At 42.3% G+C, this 23,427-nt stretch overlaps 1 protein-coding gene across 3 annotated transcripts in view; it reads right to left on the reverse strand.

The window, feature by feature from the left end:
* LOC105018309 (neuroplastin) overlaps nucleotides 1-23,427 on the reverse strand; it is a 28,340-nt gene continuing 4,913 nt past the window's right edge. Inside the window, exons 2-9 of one of the 3 annotated variants that reach the window (XM_010883621.4) lie at nucleotides 12,233-12,580; nucleotides 10,671-10,845; nucleotides 9,388-9,482; nucleotides 5,363-5,496; nucleotides 4,976-5,249; nucleotides 2,496-2,505; nucleotides 2,108-2,184; nucleotides 1-1,664 (exon numbers count right to left, since the gene is read on the reverse strand). In XM_010883621.4, the coding sequence (XP_010881923.1) occupies nucleotides 2,124-2,184; nucleotides 2,496-2,505; nucleotides 4,976-5,249; nucleotides 5,363-5,496; nucleotides 9,388-9,482; nucleotides 10,671-10,845; nucleotides 12,233-12,580 (1,097 nt within the window). In that variant the 3' untranslated portion in view covers nucleotides 1-1,664; nucleotides 2,108-2,123. Of the gene's footprint in view, nucleotides 1,665-2,107; nucleotides 2,185-2,495; nucleotides 2,518-4,975; nucleotides 5,250-5,362; nucleotides 5,497-9,387; nucleotides 9,483-10,670; nucleotides 10,846-12,232; nucleotides 12,581-23,427 lie in introns of all 3 variants that reach the window. The other 2 variants (XM_010883620.4, XM_010883619.4) reach the window with 2 other exon arrangements.

Raw genomic sequence — 23,427 nt, forward strand, 5'->3', positions numbered from 1 at the left:
TTTCTTTTAGAGGTTTTTATTCTTAAAAATGACCTGGGAATGATTCTGTCAATCCATGACATACATCAATGACATTGACACGGTAGTCACACCGCCTCCACTCTCCCTCCCCACACAAAATACTTGCATCATGCCGAGAAGAATGGCCATCAGCAAAAACCTTTACGACTTGAATTATAAAATCAGAAGGTGATTTATAAACGAGTTAGCTTGATGAAACGTCCCCCATGTCCGGGAGCTTACATGAACAAGTTATAGCTCGACATCTTCATCTAGAGATGAACACATGCAGCATACAGCGGTATGGTATCTGTCAATACTCAATAGGTGATCTGCCTACTCTATTAAAGCTTGGTTAATCATAGAAATCTAAAGCTACTAAGAGGGATTGTTTCTATATGTATGTATGTATATATATATATATAAATATATACATATACACACACACACACAAATATATATGGATTATTATTGCATAGGATAATAGCCATGCTATACACAATACACCTACAATTATTTAATCAAAAGCAATAGGGTTAGAAGGGATTGGAGTAGTACACTTACTAAATTAGGTTTATACAGATTCTTTAGGTTCGCATTATTGTTCAATATTTATATGCATCATTTATGTGCGAGAATGATTATCCCTTGTATTACTTAATGTATAGCTATATAGGGTTATTAGATAAATACATCCTGTACATGTGTGAATTCTCCAAAGGAAATTCAAAAGACAGGGACATTGCAAAGCCCTTGGTAAAATGTGAAACCGATACGCTAAAATGTTGATTAAATGCAGTAAAACAAGTTAGCAACTTTTAAAATGGTATGCAGCAGAACGCTAGACTGTACAGATGTACTGCCATACCAGATTATGATCAGTGCCGTTTTTCTTTTACATTGCAAGTCTTTAGATTCACATTGTCATTAAATAAATACAGATTACATATCAACATGAAGCCACTGTCAAAGAAAACGAAACCACGCCAAATTACTCCCCATTCCCTAGACCACTTGAAACCAACTCAAGCCAGCCAGTTCCCCTGTGGTCAGGGACTGATTTAGACCCGGGACGCCAAAGGGGTATAATTCACCATCAAGTGCTAGAGAAAACCAGCAGTGTTTGGGGGATCTTGAAGGGCACGATCACCCTGTCCTACATAACACACTGTTTTGTAACGGAGTACTGTGGTGCCTGGTTGAAAGTAGGACACTTTTTAGGGAACAGGGTGGCATTTGGAGCGTGGCCCAAGAAGCCACATCATGTCTGCACCAAAAAGAACATTAACATATTTCCTGCATGCATTACCTCGGGAAAATGATAAGAATCAGAATAAATAATCAATAATCAAACAAACAGCGACAATCAATAACTGCGCAGAGCAACAATGGTTATAATGCTTCATAAACACACCCTAAAGCATTCATAATGTAGCGAGGACACACTGATCGATTGTGTTTATCCACGCTCCTCCCACGACAGGTAAATGATAAAATCATAAGGCATGCCTCATCATACAATACAGCCATTCACAAGATCTTCCTTTTTGTCTTTATCAAGGCTCCATACCAGGCAGATATAATCCTACTTACTAACACAATGCAAAGGGTCTGGTTCCTGGCTACCTTCATATTGTCAATACATACATAGAATGCGTTATTATCTGTGGAATGAAAGAGAGGAGGAAAGTTATTGACATGTTCTATTGCGCTATCAAGTCACTTTGATCACAACTGCACCAGGGCTAAGGATAATTCCATTTTAAGTTTGGCAAATTGCATTTATTTTCTGTATCCACTGGAACTGAGCCAGACAGTGGCAGCTGGACACCATGATCAGCTGGGATTTCATTTACAATATATAGCGTTTGTAAGTCGCATTAACGAGATCTGAGGTTACAGCTTATTATCAACAATGAAGACTAGCTTTGTTTACAATATTCCAGTACAAAGTGAGGCCATTTGTGTTCAAGGTATTAACAAAGTGCTGTAGTTACATGATGGAACGACATGAAATTCTAAAACCGACTGACAATTTGTTTCTGTCTTCTGCCATGTCTGGTCGTGCATGAACACTTACTACTGTGTCTCCATAGCAAATACTTACTAATGTGATAATTTTCTCAGTTCGTGGTCCTCTGACGAAGGTTCTTGTCTTTGTGATTGTTGGTGGAGTTGGTTTTCCTACAATTTAATTAAAAAAAAAAGACAGAATTATTTGTTTCCATCAAAACAAAGCCTTTACACTGATAATACACATTCTGATTGAACACAGATGACAAATCATTACATCTGCTTATCATTAAACAAGGATTTTTGGATTAACATGCTGTACACAAGCCTTACTGTATGGAATTGAAACACTGATGCAAGTTTACATTGTGAATTTAAACAGAACTGAGCCTAACCTCAATAGTTTACAGAAAAAGCTAAAACAAAACACAACAAAACCCCATGAAAACATTTCTAACTGACTGTGAGATCACTCTACATACATTGGTCCGGCTGGTTCATCATCTGATGCACAAAAGGAAAATACAGAGAAATTATTACAAATGAAGACAAAAAGCATTAATTTAAGATAATAATCTTGCTAATGTCTTTGGACTTAAAGAGGGGGAAATAGTGCATGCTGGTTGAATTGAAATGTTTACAGAAGTCATATAGGCAAGTAATATTCTGGATTCTTCATCTCTGCTTGGAGATTTGACTGAATTATTTTTATAGACAGTTCTGTGTATTCCAGAATTCCAGAATGTTCCAATTTTACTTAAATCCAGTCAAGGAACTAGTGGAACTTAATTCAATTCCAGAAATGTCCATAAGTGAATGAACGCAACTTAATATTCAAACCATGCTGATGGAATTATAGTGAAAGAGAAAACAAGGTAAACAGACAGTCGGATGTATAGTGGATGGAGCTCATCTTAGCACAAGATGGTCACAGTCACAATCACACCAAATGCAAAAAAAAATCCCCACAAACCCAAAGCAACCATGTGTTGAGGAAGTGATTACGAAGTTCGTGCAGAGCAGGGGCAAGTTAAAAACAAATGTTTGTATTTTCATTACGTCATGCAAAGACGGACAAAGTGCCCACAGTGATCTACTGACTGACTAGATGAAAACTGATCCACAAACAAAGGGACTGCTTACAAAAGCTACTATCATAAAGCAGGAAATAAAATACATTTAAAACCGAATATGTCCTTGTCAGTGTCCTTGAAACATTGTACTAGGTTTTATTTTGCATTATCATTTAAGGTTCTAAAAAAGGTTATTGTTAAAGAATGAATTGTTATATGATCTACTTGTTATATTGCAACTGAAAACAGGATGTCTTCCCCATTAACCTTTGGTGCTGTCAGGAACATAACATGTTTGGTTGTAAACTGGTAGTATGACGCCTCTTCAACCAGAACATCAGTTTAGAAGTAGAAAAGCACTTCTATCTGATAATGCATGTATGTAGAGAATGTTGTGTGAACATGGATCCACATCTGTTTGTGCTGTTTTGCTAACTCTTGTGAAAATTGTGTATTAGTCTAGGTAACACAGTGACCATGGTCTGGTCTTGATTTTGAACCGTTTTGGTGTAAACGAACTACATCCTTGCCTATGTCAATATATATAAAATATATATATATATATGTTTCTTTTTTTGGTTTGCAGACAGGACCTTTGCAGCTGTTTCTGTGAAACTAGTTCATTCAAATTAGCCATTCGTAAAATGCAATGCCTAAAAACAACCTCTGATCTCCATCTTGCTAGCCACCTTTCAGTGTTTTCATTATCTGAAGTAGTGACGTGGGCAGTGATGTAGTTCCCCTCCGAAACCACACCTCTGCTACAATGTTGCATAGGGCCTGTTTTTTCATCGTCATGACGACCACCGGCATTAGCTACACAACATCAACAGTTCTGGACCACCAGACCACTTCAGATGGTTCCTACAAGCATATAGATACTGATTAAAAGTCAAGAAGCATGCAGAGGCTCTCACTTACCAAGCATAGGTTGGGTTATGCCATTTGGAAAAGAGGGGGACAACATATTATACAGTAATACCCTAAGTGTGGATACTAAACATCTACAACTGCTAACTCTTTCCCTAACAGTTGGCGTGTGTTTATGTATGTGTATACAGTATGTGTGTGTATCAAATGTGCGTGTGTGTGTGTGTGTGTTTGAGAGCATCAGGTCTGTCATTACCTGATACTATGCTGGCTCCACCTACACTCAATAATTCAGTTTGAGGAAGTAGAACTCCACAAGAGAAACAAATGCACACACACTCTCACACACACAGACAGACACACTCACACAGACAGACACACTTACAAACGCACGCAATACTGCTGCTCCATCCAGGACACGACTGCTGTCAGGACAATCTCAATGATTGAATATTCATGGTTAATATGACACTGCAGTGTAGCCAGAAAGGGGACAAGTTTCAATTATTAACAACTGCTGAGGGACCTGTCTAACTCCCAAATAGCACCCTTTTTCCTACAGGGTGCCCTATTGTCGGGCCTTCATGCACTACAAGGGAAATAGTGAGCGGTTTGGAATACCGTTTCCCCAGGCTTTCATTCAGCCAGACCTGCTGGCACATGGTTAGCATGGATGTACTAGAAAACATTAGCTGAACACAGTGGGTAAATGAGACGGTTATCTGAGTGTCATTGAATTAACCCTCCCCCCGCATCACTGGTTGTTAGGTCAAGAGCTGGTAGACAAGGATTCAGAGAAAACTATCTTTTAATTGTGGGTATTAACTCATTCAGTAAGATATTATCTGTGTCGTGTTTTAGTGACTTCGGAAAACAACGTACCGTTCAAAATCTGCAAATTATATTTGACCACAGACAACAGTAAGACACTTAAATGAGGAGAGCAAAATGTGGACACCGCAACCGACGTCGCCGTCCCGAAGCCCCCCCAAGCCCCCCCCCCCCCGGTCCCAACTCACCGTCCTGAATATCATCTGGCTTCTTGCGCTTCTCGTAGACCACGATGATGACGACCAGGACGAGGACCTCGAACAGGACACCCAGCAGGGGCCACAGCCAGGCCAGGTAGCTGCGGACGCGCAGCACGGACACCATAGAGGAGGTGCCGATGGTGTTGGTGGCGTTGCACTGGTACTCCCCGGGGTCCGAGTCGATGTCCAGGTTGACGATGCTCAGCTCGGTGTAGTTGTCCAAGTTGGTGATGAAGAAGCGTCCGGAGGCGTTGTCGATGTCCTGGCGGGCGGCAGACGACAGGTCGGTCAAAGAGGACAAAGACGATCAAACAACAAAAAAACAACGAGCAACAGGCAAGTCTTCTTCCGCTGAATGTGAACAACAAGACGTACCATGTAGACCCCGTTGTCCAGCTTGCGCCAGGACCAGACGGGATATGGGAATCCTGTGGACTTGCAGTAGAGCAGGGCCTTCTGGCCCTCGTTCTTGTTGTCACTGCGCTTGTGTCCCACAATATCAGGACCCGCTGGAACGATGGAGAACGAAAAACATGTCAAAGACAACGTCACGTTCTAAAGGATTGCCTTTCGATTTGATGGCGTGCATGTAGGGTTTGGTGCAGCATGACCATTACCTGACGGTCAAACCTGGTTACACTGCAGTGTCTCAGTGGCAGATTACCTGACGGTCAAACCTGACGGTCAACTGCTAACTAAAAGGCTGCCACTGAGAACAAGTTTGTTTTTGGCCAACTTCCTGCCCTAGGTTTCGAGAGTCGAGTCGGGACACTGGAACACACAATAATGGCACAAGTATATGCCGTAGATTATAGCCCATCCTCCCCCGAGTCAGAAAATAGCACTTTTGTTGTCATGGCACAATTTTCGTAGACGCTATTTAATTTTTAAGGTTCTAATCACAATAAAAAAGGATATTTTGGAAAAATTTAAATATATACAGAAATCTTTGATTCATACATTAAAAAGTGTGGATTGTAGTCCACCTTCACCTGATCGAGAAACCATACTTTTCATTGTCCTGAATTAGTTGGTTTTGTCGGGCGAATATGAATGTCCACTGAATGTCCATTATAAAACTAACTTTACCTCGCTAAACAAACAGCTCAACCACTGCAGCTGTTCCTTCCCTCCATTAATCCAACTTATTCAGTAAGTTTGTTCTCCGCCATGACAAGTAGGACAATCCCATGTCCTCGAGTGCTTCCTTACTCCTAGGCAGTTGAGCCTCATTTTCTGAGAGACCGGAAATGGGAAAATCTATTGAACTCCAAGAAATTCTCAATTTTCACATTCCTGTTCCAATATCACATGCAGACCGAACCTGCTACCTCACCTCGTTTGGTTCTAGAAATTTTCCACAAATTTTCCACACATTCCACAGTTACTTGTAGCTAATGTTGCTAGCTAGCTAATCACCTTCAGGTTTGATAGGGTATTCCTATGGTCATGTACAACATTTGCACAACGACAATGTTTTTCTTTACCACCAACTTGATTTTATTTAAAGGACCCCCCACATACACACATTTTTGACTTTCCTCAAGTACCCCCTGTAGATAAGACGTGTACCTCAGGAGGCCCTAGCACCCCTGATTGAGAATCAATGCACATGAAGTGCAGTGTCAGAAAGTCAGTTCCCAACTGAAGGTATGTCTGTAATAGTAAAGATCATTCATTAATTCCATGTTCATATTCATAACATTACTATTCCTCTTGCTCTAGTCTACAGCCTAATCTTTTTCTATTTTATGTAGTAATTGCATGATCTACAATAGCTATATGAAAAAACATTGTGTGGCATTCAATGAACAGATGTTGCTACGCCACAAGGAATGTTAAACAACACAGCACTCGTGGTAATCCACTAAATGAAGATAATTCCCACTAAGTCTTTCAAGCACGATCTGTTCTTTCACCACAGGGATCCATTCATGGGTCTGTGTGTGTGTCTGTGTGTGTATAAAAGACTGACAAGCAATGACTGTGAAAATAAGAATCCAGAATCCGCCCTCACTTAAAGGACAGTTATAAATATCAGATAAATATTCACTGTTATTCCTTAAAGTAAAACAACAACGTCCAATTAATCCACATGGGATTGGCGGAAAAAAGCTATAAGTGTGTGAACACAAAAGTGTGGTTTGGATGAAGTTGCACAATGGTAAACACAGATGGCAAAAGGTAAACCCAACTACAACAAAGTTGTCATCGTTAACACACAATGACTCATAATGGTTCACACTTCTTTCTAATGATGTGATCAAACCAACTGCATAGAATATAAGCCAGTTCAGAGTGCACAGGTGGCACAGGTGTGTTGAATGGAAATACCAACAATGGATGGAAACAATCTCAGATGTGAAGGAAGAATACATGTAAGAGGTGAATGAGGAGGAAAAGGAAAAGCAAGGCCAAGAACAGTAGTTCCAGATGAAATTCGGGCAACTGTGATAGACCATGTTCTTGTTCATGGAATGAAAGTGAGGGAAGCAGGACAAAGAGTACAACCCAATTTGAGGTGATTCTCTGTGGACACCATAATCAGGACATTCAGAGAAGAGAACAGGTATTTGTTTCTTTTCATTTTGGTAATTGAAAGTTGACGTTACACATTTGAGTCAGTACATCACTTTGTCAACCAAAAAAGGACTATGGCAACAGAAAACCTTTCTTACCATACAACATTTTACATACAGTATAGAAGTAATGTCAATTCTATTTTTACTGTATTTATGTTTGTCAGTGAATTTTCCCATCTTGCAGAATTGCAAGATTACCACATGAGGGTGGAAGGATTGCTATGTTCTCCCAACAGCAAGAGGCTGTCATTGTTGATATGGTCCTTCAAAACAATGCCATCCGACTGCGTGAAGTACAGCAAAGAGTTGTTGAAGGCAATGTGAACTTTGAAGGAATCAACAGTCAGCCTTTCTACCATTGACCGTGTCCTCTAACGCAACAGGGTACATATGAATCAAGTGTACAGAGAAACCTTTGAGCACAACTCAGAAAGGGTCAAAGAACTATGATTTCAGTATGTGCAAGTAAGTGCACACTCAGACACTTTCAGCTCTGATGCTTACAGTACAATTCTATGCTACTAACCAACTGTTACTGTAAACTGCACTATATTGTAGGCTATGTAAATAAGGTGTGCATACAAATAGACAGACTTCTGCAACAGTGTTTCTGTTTCACTTACTAAAGGACTTATTTATCTGTTTTTATATGAAGTGTTTGAATTTGATTCCATGGACAGGCCCATGAATACATTTTTGTAGATGAAGTAGGGTTCAATCTGGCGAAGAGAAGGAGAGGCAGGAACTTAATGGGCCAATGTGTCATTGTGGAAGTCCCTGGCCAGCGTGGTGGCAATGTCACCCTTGTGCAGCCATAAGTAATTGTGGGGTTCTCCAACATCATGCAACCTGGGGGCCATATAACACTGAACATCTCCTTCCATTTCTGGGTGGTCTTGTCCTTTTTCCGGGATGTTTTGTTTGAGCGTAAGCAGCGGGATCCTCAGCAGGCAGTGCATCCTGTCTATGTTGTGGTTTAGAACAATGTCAGCTTTCACCAAGGCGTCCGGATACATGAGTGGTTCAACATCAACCAGCGATTCATAAATGTTAGCCTTCCACCATACAGCCCTTTCCTCAACCCAATAGAAGAGTTTTTCTCTGCATGGCGGTGGTAGGTCTATGACAGAAAACCATATACCAGGGAGAATCTTTTACAGGCAATGGAATTGGCCTGTGGTGACAGGTGTGGAGTGTTGTCAAGGCTGGATCTGGCACACCAGAGGGTTTTACCCCCCGTTGCCTGGCAAGGGAAAACGTTGCCTGTGATGTGAATGAAGTCCTCTGGCCAGACCCAGCACAAAGACATGATGCTGAGGCAGAATAAATCTCACATTGACTTTGCAGTTGCACAAAATATTTGAGCAACTGCAAAGCACTGTAATATGCTTTTCATTTAGAGTTTTCTTTTTTCTTTGCTTTTACTGTCGGACTACTGTATTTTCACGCAAGTGCTGAATATAAAGACATTCAATACTGTATTACTTACAGTACTTAGAGTATGCAATTTATTCACAGTACTAAGTTGTGATCCTTACACTTTTTTTATTGCCAACTGTAAAATAAACATATTTTTCATGTAGTGTCTAATGAATGCTCTGTAGTTTTCATATTGAATGGCTGTGTGTATGATCTGAAATCATTGTTTGATTTTGAGAACAGATTAAATGGTTTTGAGGCGAGTGTCTGATTTTGGCAAAAGAGTCAGGGGTTTTGTGAATGTAGTTTGAAGATCTGGATCTGGATCTGTTTGAGAAAACAGGTGAAGGTTTCAATAAATGGAGGGTTCCGGTCAGTTCCAGTAAGTAGGGGTCTTACCTTTAATGTTAATGGTGGCGTTAACAGATGGAGCCATTTCGAAGGTGTAGACACACATATATTCCCCAGCTTCAGGTCCTTTGGGCTTCGCCAAGCTGAACAAAAGAAACACAAATGAAAGTAGCAAGCAGTGTACCCACAGTGCTGTCACCAGGGCAAATTAGAAATGTTCCCGTAATCCTTCTCTACTCCTTGGCTCACTTCACAAAACATAACTAACAAATAATGTAAAGCTATTGCAACAGGCATTCAAGGTACTTGTAGAGGAGCCTCTTAAAGAAGAAGTTACAGGTCTGTGAGAGCCAGAAATCTTGCTTGTTTGTAGGTGACCAAATACTTATTTTCCACCATAATTTATCAATAAATTCATAAAAACTCCTACAATAGGATTTTCTGGATTTTCTTTTCTCATTTCGTCTCTCATAGTTGAAGTGTACCTATGATGAAAATTACAGGCCTCTCTCATCTGTTTCAGTGGGAGAATTTGCACAATTGGTGGCTGACTAAATACTTTTTTGCCCCACTGTATACATGTATACTGCATGCGTGCAATACTTCCCTTTTCCATGTCAAATGGTTTAGGAGATTGGTTGTCTTGTGGTTGTCCTGAAGTGCTTGTCAACATGGTTTCCTACCATTGTAATGAACATTTTCAGTTTTATTAAGATCTGAATATCTATGCCTGATGTATAGGCATTTGTGCGTTAGACAGAGAAAAGTTAATTGGTCAGTAGTGGCCAGTTTTGTTATGCTGAAATCTGGAAAATATTGTAGTGTTATTTTCACTGACTTATCATATTGACACACCCCTAATAGCAGACTCCAAAGGCAAATGCAAAGCCTATCATTAAGACTAGACATTGACAGCTCTGTTATTCCGGCACAAACTGTCAAGGAACCACAATGTTTATTGAAATTAGGCAACCAACTTCCTAAACATTCCAGTAGATCTGAAAAATAAGAACCTTTACTTTGCCTTGCTTCCTAATGTGTTAGTATCCATTACACCAACATGATCCCCTGCACATTTTGAAAACTGTTGGAGAAGAAAGGGCTATGACTTGCCTCTGTGTACTAACCCTGACTGGCACTGTAGATTCAATAAGGTTTTGTCCCAAATTGAACTCTAATCCCAAATTCTAAACCCAATATAGTGCACCATTTATAATGTGACATGGTTCTAAGGCAGCGCTGTGTTACACAGTCAACAGAATCCCGTTTAAAGGCCTCCAGTGGACCATGCCAATGGACCATCCCATTTAAATGCCTCCAATGGCTCTTACAAGTATTCAGTGTTGGCTCGATCCCCGCGGGTCTCCGGGACCTCCACCCCATTCTTCATCCAGTAGCTGGAAACGTGGGCGCTGTGAGCTGAAGTGAGGTTGCACTGCAGGGTGATGGACGGGCTGTGTTGATCACTGGGCAGTGTGATATCTTCCGATGAGCTGATTGACGGCCCTGAAACACCAATGGGACACTTGTGAAAGTCAGATCCTTTTCAGTGTCATTCGTTCATGAAACAAACTGGAATTAAATTCCTTGAAAAACGGAGGAAAACGGGATTGATATTTTTGGTTCACTTCCTGAACTGAAAAGGACCCCAATCCTTTTACGTCACACAGACTTGTGTTTAGACATCTGTATGGTCCTGTTCCTGAGTAAACTAACCTGTAAGAGTGGAAAATGAAAACAAACAAACAATAAATGAAAAAGTTCTGAGCACAGAACACTGGTCAGAAAGGTCATATACAGACAACCCCCAAAAAATCTACTTACCTCATACTACTAAAATACACAGTACTTCACTCCAAACGAACAGAATGAGTCCCCACATATTAGTCCTTTCCTAACCCCGGGCCGTTCATTACTAATGCACTGTGTCTCTACATAGCTGGTAATAAAGCAAATACCTCCACAGATATGCAGTCTCTGTGATCAGCGCCGGTTCTGAAATCTGCTTAACCTTTCAGCCAGGAGGCTAAAGGTTAAGGTTAAAGATCCTGTTCGTATGAGTGTTTAGTGATTAATAGCTGGTGTTTGATATGTACGTTTCCATGTACTTCAAAACCAAGAGACCTATAGAAATGTACAGACTGTACCGTGACAACATCATATGGCAAATTACATTTGTAAAATAACTAATAAAAATAAAAAAGGACTAATGAAACCCAGGGACAGGACAATGAAAAAAATCATACATTTTACCCCCCCCCCCAACACTGAGTACATAAACAAGAAAGCAGTATGAAAGGAAACAAAAGGACCAAAGGGAAATCAAACAAATACATGTGGAATGGATAGAATCACCCTAAGGTATATGACTATTAGAAGAAAGGACGCTGAGGATTCGGGGTAAACGTCAGGGAGGTTCTACTGAACACTATGTTGGCTTGGATAAAACGTATCATGACCAGGAGCCAAGGCCATTCGTCTCCATTTTGATGATGTAGCATATGGTCTCTGTGTTGAGCAGGGTGCAAAAGCTGCTATTAGGGAAGATGTGGTCCTGGTGAAAACCCCGGAGGGCTTAGCTACGCAGGGAGAGTGCTTTTTTACTCTTTGGACACAGCATATTGTAAGTGATGGCTTCTATGAAGGAAGTACTGTTCCTGGAGGTAACCCTGAGTGTTGAGATACCCAGGACATAGCGACTACGGCTGGAAAGAGGAGGCCTAGTCAGGTTGCTGTTGTTAATCTGAGGTGAAGTGGGAAACGTTCATTTTCATGTAGCATAGGGGAACACGGGCATTCCAGGAAGGGGGGTAGGGGCAACACGAGCAGCTAACACTGGGTGGGTGGGTGGGTGGGTGGGGGGGGGGGGCTCACTCCGTCTCTGACCACTCACTCTGCAGCACTGTAATGGTGGACTGTGCTCTGATCCAGGTGGTGGCCGGGTTCTGGTGCAGGTCGTTTCTCCTCGGGTCATTGCTTGCCCGGCACTCGTACGTCCCGGCATCCTCCAGGCCGAGACGTGTCACACCCAGCACGCTCACTGCGTTGGCACCGTACGCCGTGTTGATGGACACGCGACGTTTGCGGGCACCGTCCCAGAGCTGGCGGAACGAGTCAGCCTGGTTGATCTCGGCATACCACCACTGGATCTCCGGGGTGGGGTTGCCGACCACGTCGCAGTACAGCTCAAAGGTGTCTCCGGTCAGTTTGGTCTCCGAGAGGGGAGACTTCACGAAGCCGGCTACAGACGGCGGAGTCGGATTGGGATTGGTGGCACGGTCAGCCACGGGAATACAGGCAAGTTGTGAACCCGGTGAACAGTGGCGCGGCGTAGCCAACCGTGAAGCGGAAGCACCGTGGAGGGAATCCACATTGGCAGAGAAGCGCAGGATCGAGAAACGGGTAGGGGAGTAGAATGGTTGAAGGGGCGAGAAAATGAGAAAGGATAAATTAAAAAGGAATCAGTTTGGAAAAAGAAAAGGTTAGGCTAAATCATAATCAGATCAGAAGTTGACAGACAACAAATAATAAGATGGTAAAAAACAGTAATATAAAAGAAGTGAATAGATGGAAAACTAAACCATTGGAGCCTTCACTGTGTTATAGCGCCTGTTAGCCAGTAAATAAAAGGGAGGAACATCTTCTTGGTTCTTATGATATTTTCAGAAGTGTAATACCGGGCATTGTGTTACAAAATGTAATCAAAATGAATTTAATTGGGCTTTTTTCCACTGATCAACACAAAGAACTGCATAACGTCAATGTGAAAATATAATACCTACAAATTGTTATAAATGGATTACAAAAACCAAACAAAAAACAATTGACTACATAAAGATTTACCCCTTTTAGTTAATATTTTGTAGAAGAAAATGAGTCTGTTTGTATAAGTCTCAACTAGCTTTGGCCATTTTTCTTTGCAAAACTGTTAAAATTCAATCAAGTTTGTTGGGACCTTTTTGTGAACAGCAATTTTCAATTCATTCCTCATATTTTCAATTGGACTGAGGTCCGGGCTTTGACTGGACCACTCCAGTACATACCATTTTCTCTTTAAGCCATTCAAGTTTGGGACTGGCTGTATTTTCGAGGTCATTGTCCTGCTGGAAGATGAATCTTCCCCCAAGTCACAAGTATCTTCCAGACTTCTGCATCGTTTTTCCAGAATTTCTCTGCATACAATTTGTCTGTTATCTTCACAAGCATTCCAGAGCTTGATGTGGAGAAGCATCCCCTCAGTTAGATGCTCCCACTACCATACTTCATGGTAGGGATAGTGTTCTTAGGAAGATGTGCTGTGTCACGCTTGCGCTACACATAGCCCTTCGTGTTGAGGCCAACAAGCTAAATTTTGGTCCTATCAGACCACAGAATCTTCCTCCACCTGTTCCCAAATTCACCCACATGCCTTCTAGAAAACTCTAGCAGAGACTATAACTCCATTAGAGTTGTCATACTGCAGGCCTCTTGGCGGCCTCCCTGACTACTGCCTTACTCACCGGGAAACTCAGTTTGTGAGGACGGCCTGTTCTAAACAGAATCACAGACATATTCTCATTTCTTAATGACGGACATTCAAGGTCTTGGAAAAATGTGAATATTCTACCACTGATTGGAGCTTTTGACCTTTTTTGTCTTTCTCAGAACCTTTTTCAGGACTTCCTTTGAACGTTCCTTCGTCTTCATGTTTTCTGTTAGGAATTGTGACAGGTGAATTTATACTGAAATCACGTAAAATACCTTAATTGCACAAATGTGGACTACATTCTACTCATTAAGTGACTTCAAAAGACGATTGGTTGCATCACAGCTTATTCAGTTGTGTCATAGCAAAGGGAGTGAGTACTTAAACAATTGTCCTCTGTTTTATCGTTGTAATTAATTTAGAACACCTTGCTGATTTTGTTTTTCACTTGGACATTATGGTTTTTTGCATTGATCAGAGGTAGAAATATCATGTTGTAACACAATAATATGTGGAAATGTTCAAGGTGAATAATTCTGAGAGCCACTCTAAAAGGCCTGAAACGTTCTACACAAATCCTATAGTATTCATATTAATACTGTATGAGTCCATTCATTTCATATCAAAGCCAATATTATCCAAGCCCCCAGAGACTTGTATGTAGGCCTACGATATTGCTGGTTCTTATGATGGCTTTATCCATGACTACAGCGTTATAAACTCCTATATAATCGCCATGCTGCTATTACCGCACCCAGAAGAGATCTCCCAGGAAAACAGCTTGGACTGTAGAAAACGACAGCAAAATGTTTCGCCTGGCCCTGTTTCAGTTGGCCATGACCTCGGTGGGATTTCCATCTTCCATTGCTGCTATTTCTGGGACATTGTAATTCAATCTGTGCAACAGTATGTAATCCCTGAACGACTGTGCGGATGCCTCGGCTGGACCAAGCACGGCACAAGTGGCACACTTTTCCAGACATAGGGTAGTGCACTACACTCGTGAAACACTCATATGCACTACAAGGGGGTTAGGGCGTAATTTGGGTCGCCGTTCGTCTGTCCGCCCGTTTAAATGTTTGTCCGATTCACAATAAACCAGCCTGCCTCCGAGCAACACCGTTACCAAGTAATAATACCATCAGCCGATTACAATCCCTGTAAACATCATTACAGACCCCGTCCTGGTACTCTAACGCATTACATGATCAATCATTTGCATGGTGATCACCTCTCTCTTGAATTGGATTTCTGTTCAAATGACCGCTAAACATCAGTCCGCCTTTTGTGGTGCTCTGCTCTCATCGCTATGAAAGATTCTGTCTCTCATAGCGACGCATGGTAAGAACAGCTGACCTTAACATTGTGCATATGATCTCCTTTTGCAACCAGAGGGACCACAGATCCCGCTCATGAATTACTCTGTCAGGTTCATTGAGGAATATGGCTGATGTAGTCCAACTAGCTGTTGAAGTCCAACTAGCTGTTGTAGTTCAACTGGCTGTTGTAGTCCAATTGGCTGTTGTAGTCCAATTGGCTGATGTAGTCCAATGAGCTGTTGTAGTTCAACTAGCTGATGTAGTCCAATGAGCTGTTGTAGTCCAACTAGCTGTGGTAGTCCAACTAGCTGTTGTAGTTCAACTAGCTGTTGTAATCCAACTAGCTGATGTAGTCCAACTAGCTGTTGTAGTCCAACTAGCTGCTGTAGTCCAACTAGCTGTTGTAGTCCAACTAGCTGTTGTAGTCCAACTAGCTGATGTAGTCCAACTAGCTGCTGTTGTCCAGTACTAGCTGGTATAGTCCAGTGCTAGCTGCTGTAGTCCAGTACTAGCTGATGTAGTCCAGTACTATCTGATGTAGTCCAGTACTTGCTGATGTTGTCACATCCTGATGTATTTCACTGGTTGTCATGTCTCTACCCCCCACCAGGTGTTCCCAGTTCCCCTTGGGCCCTCTGTGTATTTTATCCCCGTTCTCTGTTCTGGCAGTTGCCAGATCGTCTTGTCCTGTACAGTCGCTTCCAGCATTCCTTGTTTCCAGTGTTTTCCCATTACCCATATCGTCTTTCTGCCTTCCCAGTTTTTTATCTCTGTCTGTTTGTTCCCTGACCAACGAGCCTGTCTACCCCAGTGTACCTCTGCCATTCTGCTACATAGCCGACCTAAGCAAACCCACTAACTACGAGACATTAAAATTATTATACGGATCCTATCCTGCCTCTGTGTCCGCATTTGGGTCCACTGGTCTGCCGTGTGTCAGATGTAGTCAAGTACTAGCTGCTGTAGTCCAATACTATTTACTATAGTCCAGTACTCGTTCCTGTAGCCCAGTACTATTTACTATAGTCCAGTTCTAGCTGCTGTAGTAAAGTACTAGCATGCTTCTAAATTGCTTGTTGTCCTGAGTTTAGGCTAGGTATCTGCGACATCCTTGTGCATCTGTTGTGCAAAAAGAGATTTATGAAATAGAATATTAATTTGTTTGCAAATATACCATCAAAATGCACTGTGCAGAAATGCAGTCTACACTGCTTAGACAGCTACTTGATATACCTGTGGGATATCAATATTACCATTTATTATCTTATTGAGGAATCCAAGCAGCCTGGTCGACAGGAAGCAAAAGTAGTTATTAGACAATGGAGCAGCTTGAATTCACAACTAAATTTCACAGTAGTTGGTTCCACAAGCAAAACACTCATAACTCTGTACTTATTTATGACAATGTTCTGAGTGCAGTCTCCTTGTGATTGAACTAAGCGTGAGCGGAGGTGATTGAGCCTAGGTGACGAGCAGTGCAGTCAGAGAGAGAAGTATTGTTGTTGCTTTAGTGTTCTTTGTATCCAGGAAGGGTGTGGGCACATGCAGACAGACCCCTCCTTTGTTTCTGTTTGAGCAACACTACGGCAGCCCAGCAGGTGCCTCCAGCTGCCTGGAGCCAAGAGAAAAACAACCAGGTATAAGGATTCACAGCTCGTCCTTAGCGTATATGAATCTTTACAATGTATCATGATGGCTTATTAAGCCTTTCAGAATGCTATCTCTTGTCTGCCCAAGTACACCATTTACTCAACTAAGTTAAAATCAGGAAACTCCTGTAAAAGAGATATTTCATCTCAGTGAGTCCTTTTCCTGGTTAAATAAAGGTTAAATAAAGAAAATGAGTAATACAAATAAATATAGCTATGTCATTACTGAGAATAATCTAATGTAATCTATATCAGCGTGTACATCTCTTCAACATCGTGTTCTACTTCACCGTCTCACACCTCAACACACTGCCCAACACAGTGTCAAACTCCCTATTGTTACCGAGCATCAGTACCTCTGCCAACAATAAACAATCCTAAAACAAGGAGGAAGACCAACGTGACATTAAGCAGGGCAGATGCATATTGGATACAAGTTATAGTACAGCGATGGAACAGTTGTCTGTAAAAGTGTTTGCGTCCTCGCATTGTACCATATATTACTATGTCGGCCCCTAAGCGATGCTATTGTCACAGCCTCCACAGTCAATGATTGCGTGTGGAAATTTTAAATGCTTGTTATATTAAAAATCTATTTTCAAACTAACAAACCCGATTCCAACTGTACAAATTGTGAGTAAAAAAGGAATGGAATAATTTACAAATTATTATTAATTTATAATTCATTCACAATAGAATATAGATAACATATAGACTGTTGAAAGTGAGACATTTTGTAATGTCATGCCAAATATTGGCTCATTTTGGATTACATGAGAGCTACACATTCCAAAAAAGTTGGGACAGGTAGCAATAAGAGGCCGGAAAAGTTAAATGTACAGATAAGGAACAGCTGGAGGACCAATTTGCAACTTATTATGTCAATTGGCAACATGACTGGCTATAAAAAGAGCCTCTCAGAGTGGCAGTGTCTCTCAGAAGTCAAGATGGGCAGAGGATCACCAATTCCCCCAATGTTGCGGCGAAAAATAGTGGAGCAATATCAGAAAGGAGTTTCTAAGAGATAAATTGCAATTGCAAGAGTTTGAAGTTATCATCATCTACAGTACATAATATCATCCAAAGATTCAGAAAATCTGGAACAATCTATGTGCGTAAGGGTCAAGGCCAGAAAACCATACTGGATGCCCGTGATCTTCGGGCCCTCAGACGGCACTGCATCACATGCAGGAATGAACTGTAATGGAAATCACAACATGGGCTCAGGAATACTTCCAGAAAACATTGTCGGTGAACACGATCCACCGTGCCATTCGCCGTTGCCGGAAAAAACTCTATAGGTCAAAAAAGAAGCCATATCTAAACAGGATCCAGAAGCGCAGGCGTTTTCTCTTGGCCAAGGATCATTTAAAATGGACTGTGGGAAAGTGAAAAAGTGTTCTGTGGTCAGACGAATCAAAATTTGAAGTTCATTTTGGAAAACTTGGACGCCATGTCATCCGGACTAAAGAGGACAAGGACAACCCAAGTTGTTATCAGCGCTCAGTACAGAAGCCTTCATCTCTGATGGTATGGGGTTGCACAAGTGCGTGTGGCATGGGCAGCCTACACATCTGGAAAGGCACCATCAATGCTGACAGTTATATCCAAGAACAACATATGCTCCCATCCAGACGTCGTCTCTTTTAGGGAAGACCTTGCATTTTCCAACATGACAATGCCAGACCACATACTGCATCAATTACAATGTCATGGCTGCATAGAAGAAGGATCCAGGTACTGAAACGGCCAGCCTGCAGTCCAGATCTTTCACCTATAGAAAACATTTGGCGCATCATAAAGAGGAAGGTGCGACAAAGAAGACCTAAGACAGTTGAGCAACTAGAAGCCTGTATTAGACAAGAATTGGACAACATTCCTATTCATAAACTTGAGGAACTTGTCTCCTCAGTCCCCAGACGTTTGCAATCTGTTATAAAAAGAAGAGGGGATGCCACACAGTGGTAAACATGGCCTTGTCCCAACTTTTTTGAGATGCGTTGATGCCATGAAATTTAAAATCACCTTTTTTTTCCCTTAAAGTGATACATTTTCTCAGTATAAACATTTCATATGTAATCTATGTTGTATTCTGAATAAAATATTGAAATTTGAAACTTCCACATCATTGCATTCTGTTTTTATTCACAATTGTACAGTGTCCCAACTTTTTTGGAATCGGAGATGTAGAATATACTATTAAAATAAAATAAAGTAAAATAAAATATTATTTATATAATATGAATAATAATACATTAGAAATACCACAAATACAACAAGGAAATAATGTTAATACCAAAATGAATACGTTGTTGCAATACGCCCTTGCGCATGCAAAGCACACGCAAGGGGAAAAGTCTTCAGAGGAAAATCCCCTCTAGCATAACAACATGGGAAAGTGGATAAAAGAGTGGGGAAAAAATCCACATCCAATATTGGATTGAGTTTGCCAGGAGGCACATGGAAATATATTGTATGGGGTGATGAGACCAAAATAGAGCTTTCTGGTCTCAACGCAAAGCAGTTTAATGTATTTGGGGCAAGCTTAACATCACACATAGTCCTGAGGACACCATCCCTCCCACAAAGCATAGTGGTGGCAGCATCATGTTATTGGGATGCTTCTCTGCATCATGGCAAGAAAAGCGTGTAAAGATAGAGGGCCAAATGGATGCACAAAGCAGAGAGATCATCAATGAAAACCTTGTGCAAGTCTGCAAGAGTCCTGGGATTTCCAGCAAGACAATGACCCCAAACATACAGTGGGGAGAACAAGTATTTGATACATTGCCGATTTTGCAGGTTTTCCCACTTACAAAGCATGTAGAAGTCTGTAATTTCTATCATAGGTACTATTCAACTGTGAGTGGCGGAATCTAAAACAAAAATCCAGAAAATTATATTGTATGATTTTTAAAGTAATTCATTTGCATTTTATTGCATGACATAAGTATTTGATACATCAGAAAACAGAACATAATATTAGGTACAGAAACCTTTGCAATTACAGAGATCATATGTTTCCTGTAGTTCTTGACCAGGTTTGCACACACTGCAGCAGGGATTTTGGGCCACTCCTCCATACAGACCTTCTCCAGATCCTTCAGGATTCGGGGCTATCGCTGGGCAATACGCACTTTCAGCTCTCTCCAAAGATTTTCTATTGGGTTCAGGTCTGGAGACTGGCTAGGCCACTCCAGGACCTTGAGATGCTTCTTACGGAGCCACTCCTTTGTTGCCCTGGCTGTATGTTTCGGGTCGTTGTCATACTGGAAGACCCAGCCACGACCAATCTTCAATGCTCTCACTGAGGGAAGGAGGTTGTTGGCCAAGATCTCGCGATACATGGCCCCATCCATCCTCCCCTCAATACGGTGCAGTCGTCCTGTCACCTTTGCAGAAAAGCATCCCCAAAGAATGTTTCCACCTCCATGCTTCACGGTTGGGATGGTGTTCTTGGGGTTGTACTCATCCTTCTTCTTCCTCCAAACACGGCGAGTGGAGTTTAGACCAAAAAGCGCTATTTTTGTCTCATTAGACCACATGACCTTCTCCCAATCCTCCTCTGGATCATCCAGATGGTCATTGGCAAACTTCAGACGGGCCTGGACATGCGCTGGCTTGAGCAGGGGGACCTTGCGTGCGCTGCAGGATTTTAATCCATGACGGCGTAGTGTGTTACCAATGGTTTTCTTTGAGACTGTGGTCCCAGCTCTCTTCAGGTCATTGACCAGGTCGTGCCGTGTAATTCTGGCCTGATCCCTCACCTTCCTCATGATCATTGATGCCCCACGAGGTTAGATCATGCATGGAGCCCCAGACCGAGGGAGATTGACCGTCATCTTGAACTTCTTCCATTTTCTAATAATTGCACAACAGTTGTTGCCTTCTCACCAAGCTGCTTGCCCATTGTCCTGTAGCCCATCTCAGCTTTGTGCAGGTCTACAATTTTATCCCTGATGTCCTTACACAGCTCTCTGGTCTTGGCCATTGTGGAGAGGTTGGAGTCTGTTTGACTGAGTGTTTGGACAGGTGTCTTTTATACAGGTAACGAGTTCAAACAGGTGCAGTTAATACAGGTGATGAGTAGAGAACAGGAGGGCTTCTTAAAGAAAAACAGGTCTGTGAGAGTCCTGGGATTTCCAGCAAGACAATGACTGGTTGGTAGGTGACCAAATACTTATGTCAGGCAATAAAATGCTAAATAATTATTTAAAAATCATACAATGTGATTTTTTGGATTTTTGTTTTAGATTCTGTTTCTCACAGTTGAAGTGTACCTATGACAAAAATACAGACCTCTACATGCTTTGTAAGTAGGAAAACCTGCAAAATCGGCAGTGTATCAAATACTTGTTCTCCCCACTGTACATGCAAAGCTACACTGGAGTGACTTAAAAATAAAAAGGTCCATGACCTATTCAAAGCCTCAACCTCAATCCAACTGAAAACATGTGAAAAAGTTGAAAAGAGCTGTTCATCAAAGGTCCCAATCAAAATTGATTGAGCTTGAGCTATATTGCAAAGACAAATAAGCAAAATACACCCGTATTAAACTAAACACAACACTGCAAAACTCTCTTGCATTTGATTTTGATACAGGGTGTTTGTTCACAATACAACGAAAACTGTACCATTTTCTTTAATGTCATGATCAACATATTCCATATATGGATATTTTCAATAAATTATTTAACAATACGTATTATTTCCTATATGAAGTGAGCTAACACTGGTGTCGAAAGAAAGTAAAGAATATGCACTTGGGTACTGAAAACACAGAAGATGCAATATGTATGACGGGAACTCTGGCTTAGTCAAACAGGGTCAAGGATAGGGTGAAAGACACTTGCTGTATAACAGGGGCTACACTTAAGGGTCTTCACATGACGTTGAGACAAATCATATGGCCTGTAGTTTTGACTCTTTGACAGGGCATGCATGCTAGTATTTATAGCTGGGAGTGGAAATGGTAGTTGTTGGGAGCTAGATGAATGGGAGGGGGCTAATCTGGGAGTGGAAATGGTGGTTGTTGGGAGCTAGATGGATGGGAAGGGGTTGGGTGAGGGCTAGGGTGGGAGTGGAGTGGTAATGGTGGTTGTTGGGAGCTAGATGGATGGGAGGGGGTTTGGTGAGGGCTAGGGTGGGAGTGGAGTGGTAATGGTGGATGTTGGGACCTAGATGGATGGGAAGGGGTTGGGTGAGGGCTAGGGTGGGAGTGGAGTGGTAATGGTGGATGTTGGGACCTAGATGGATGGGAGGGGGTTGGGTGAGGGCTAGGGTGGGAGTGGAGTGGTAATGGTGGATGTTGGGACCTAGATGGATGGGAGGGGGTTGGGTGAGGGCTAGGGTGGGATTGGAGTGGTAATGGTGGATGTTGGGACCTAGATGGATGGGAGGGGGTTGGGTGAGGGCTAGGGTGGGAGTGGAGTGGTAATGGTGGATGTTGGGACCTAGATGGATGGGAGGGGGTTGGGTGAGGGCTAGGGTGGGAGTGGAGTGGTAATGGTGGATGTTGGGACCTAGATGGATGGGAGGGGGTTGGGTGAGGGCTAGGGTGGGAGTGGAGTGGTAATGGTGGATGTTGGGACCTAGATGGATGGGAGGAGGTTGGGTGAGGGCTAGGGTGGGAGTGGAGTGGTAATGGTGGATGTTGGGACCTAGATGGATGGGAGGAGGTTGGATGAGGGCTAGGGTGGGAGTGGTAATGGTGGATGTTGGGACCTAGATGGATGGGAGGAGGTTGGGCGGGTCTAGGGTGGGAGTGGAGTGGTAATGGTGGATGTTGGGACCTAGATGGATGGGAGGAGGTTGGTTGAGGGCTAGGGTGGGAGTGGTAATGGTGGATGTTGGGACCTAGATGGATGGGAGGAGGTTGGGTGGGTCTAGGGTGGGAGTGGAGTGGTAATGGTGGATGTTGGGACCTAGATGGATGGGAGGAGGTTGGGTGAGGGCTAGGGTGGGAGTGGTAATGGTGGATGTTGGGACCTAGATGGATGGGAGGAGGTTGGGTGAGGGCTAGGGTGGGAGTGGTAATGGTGGATGTTGGGACCTAGATGGATGGGAGGAGGTTGGGCGGGTCTAGGGTGGGAGTGGAGGTGGTAATGGTGGATGTTGGGACCTAGATGGATGGGAGGAGGTTGGGTGGGTCTAGGGTGGGAGTGGTAATGGTGGATGTTGGGACCTAGATGGATGGGAGGAGGTTGGGTGGGTCTAGGGTGGGAGTGGAGGTGGTAATGGTGGATGTTGGGAGCTAGTCGGAAGGGTGGGGGCTAGGATGGGGAAAAGTTTTATTTTCAATGAGTTGGCAGAATGTTAATAAAATGTTTATCACAATGAGGTTAAATGCTGTTTTATAAATGCTGCTCCAACTGTAACTACAATGTTATCGCACAACATAACTCGAGCACCAACAAAACAATAAACAGGTAATAACAGTTTATAGAAAAACATAAATATGATTTGCTTATTAACTTTTTTGGAATTATTTGAATAAACCTCTGCCTACGTGATATTTCTTCCTCATTTTCAATGAGTATTTAATTCAACCAGGCAAACTGTTCGGTTCTAAACACCCTGTCCTGTTTCACTGACTGACACGCGATATCAGAGAAAATCAGGCAGAAATGTAACACACCATGGAGAGTCATTATGT

This window comes from Esox lucius, chromosome 19, assembly GCF_011004845.1.
Source record: "Esox lucius isolate fEsoLuc1 chromosome 19, fEsoLuc1.pri, whole genome shotgun sequence".
NCBI lineage: Eukaryota > Metazoa > Chordata > Actinopteri > Esociformes > Esocidae > Esox > Esox lucius.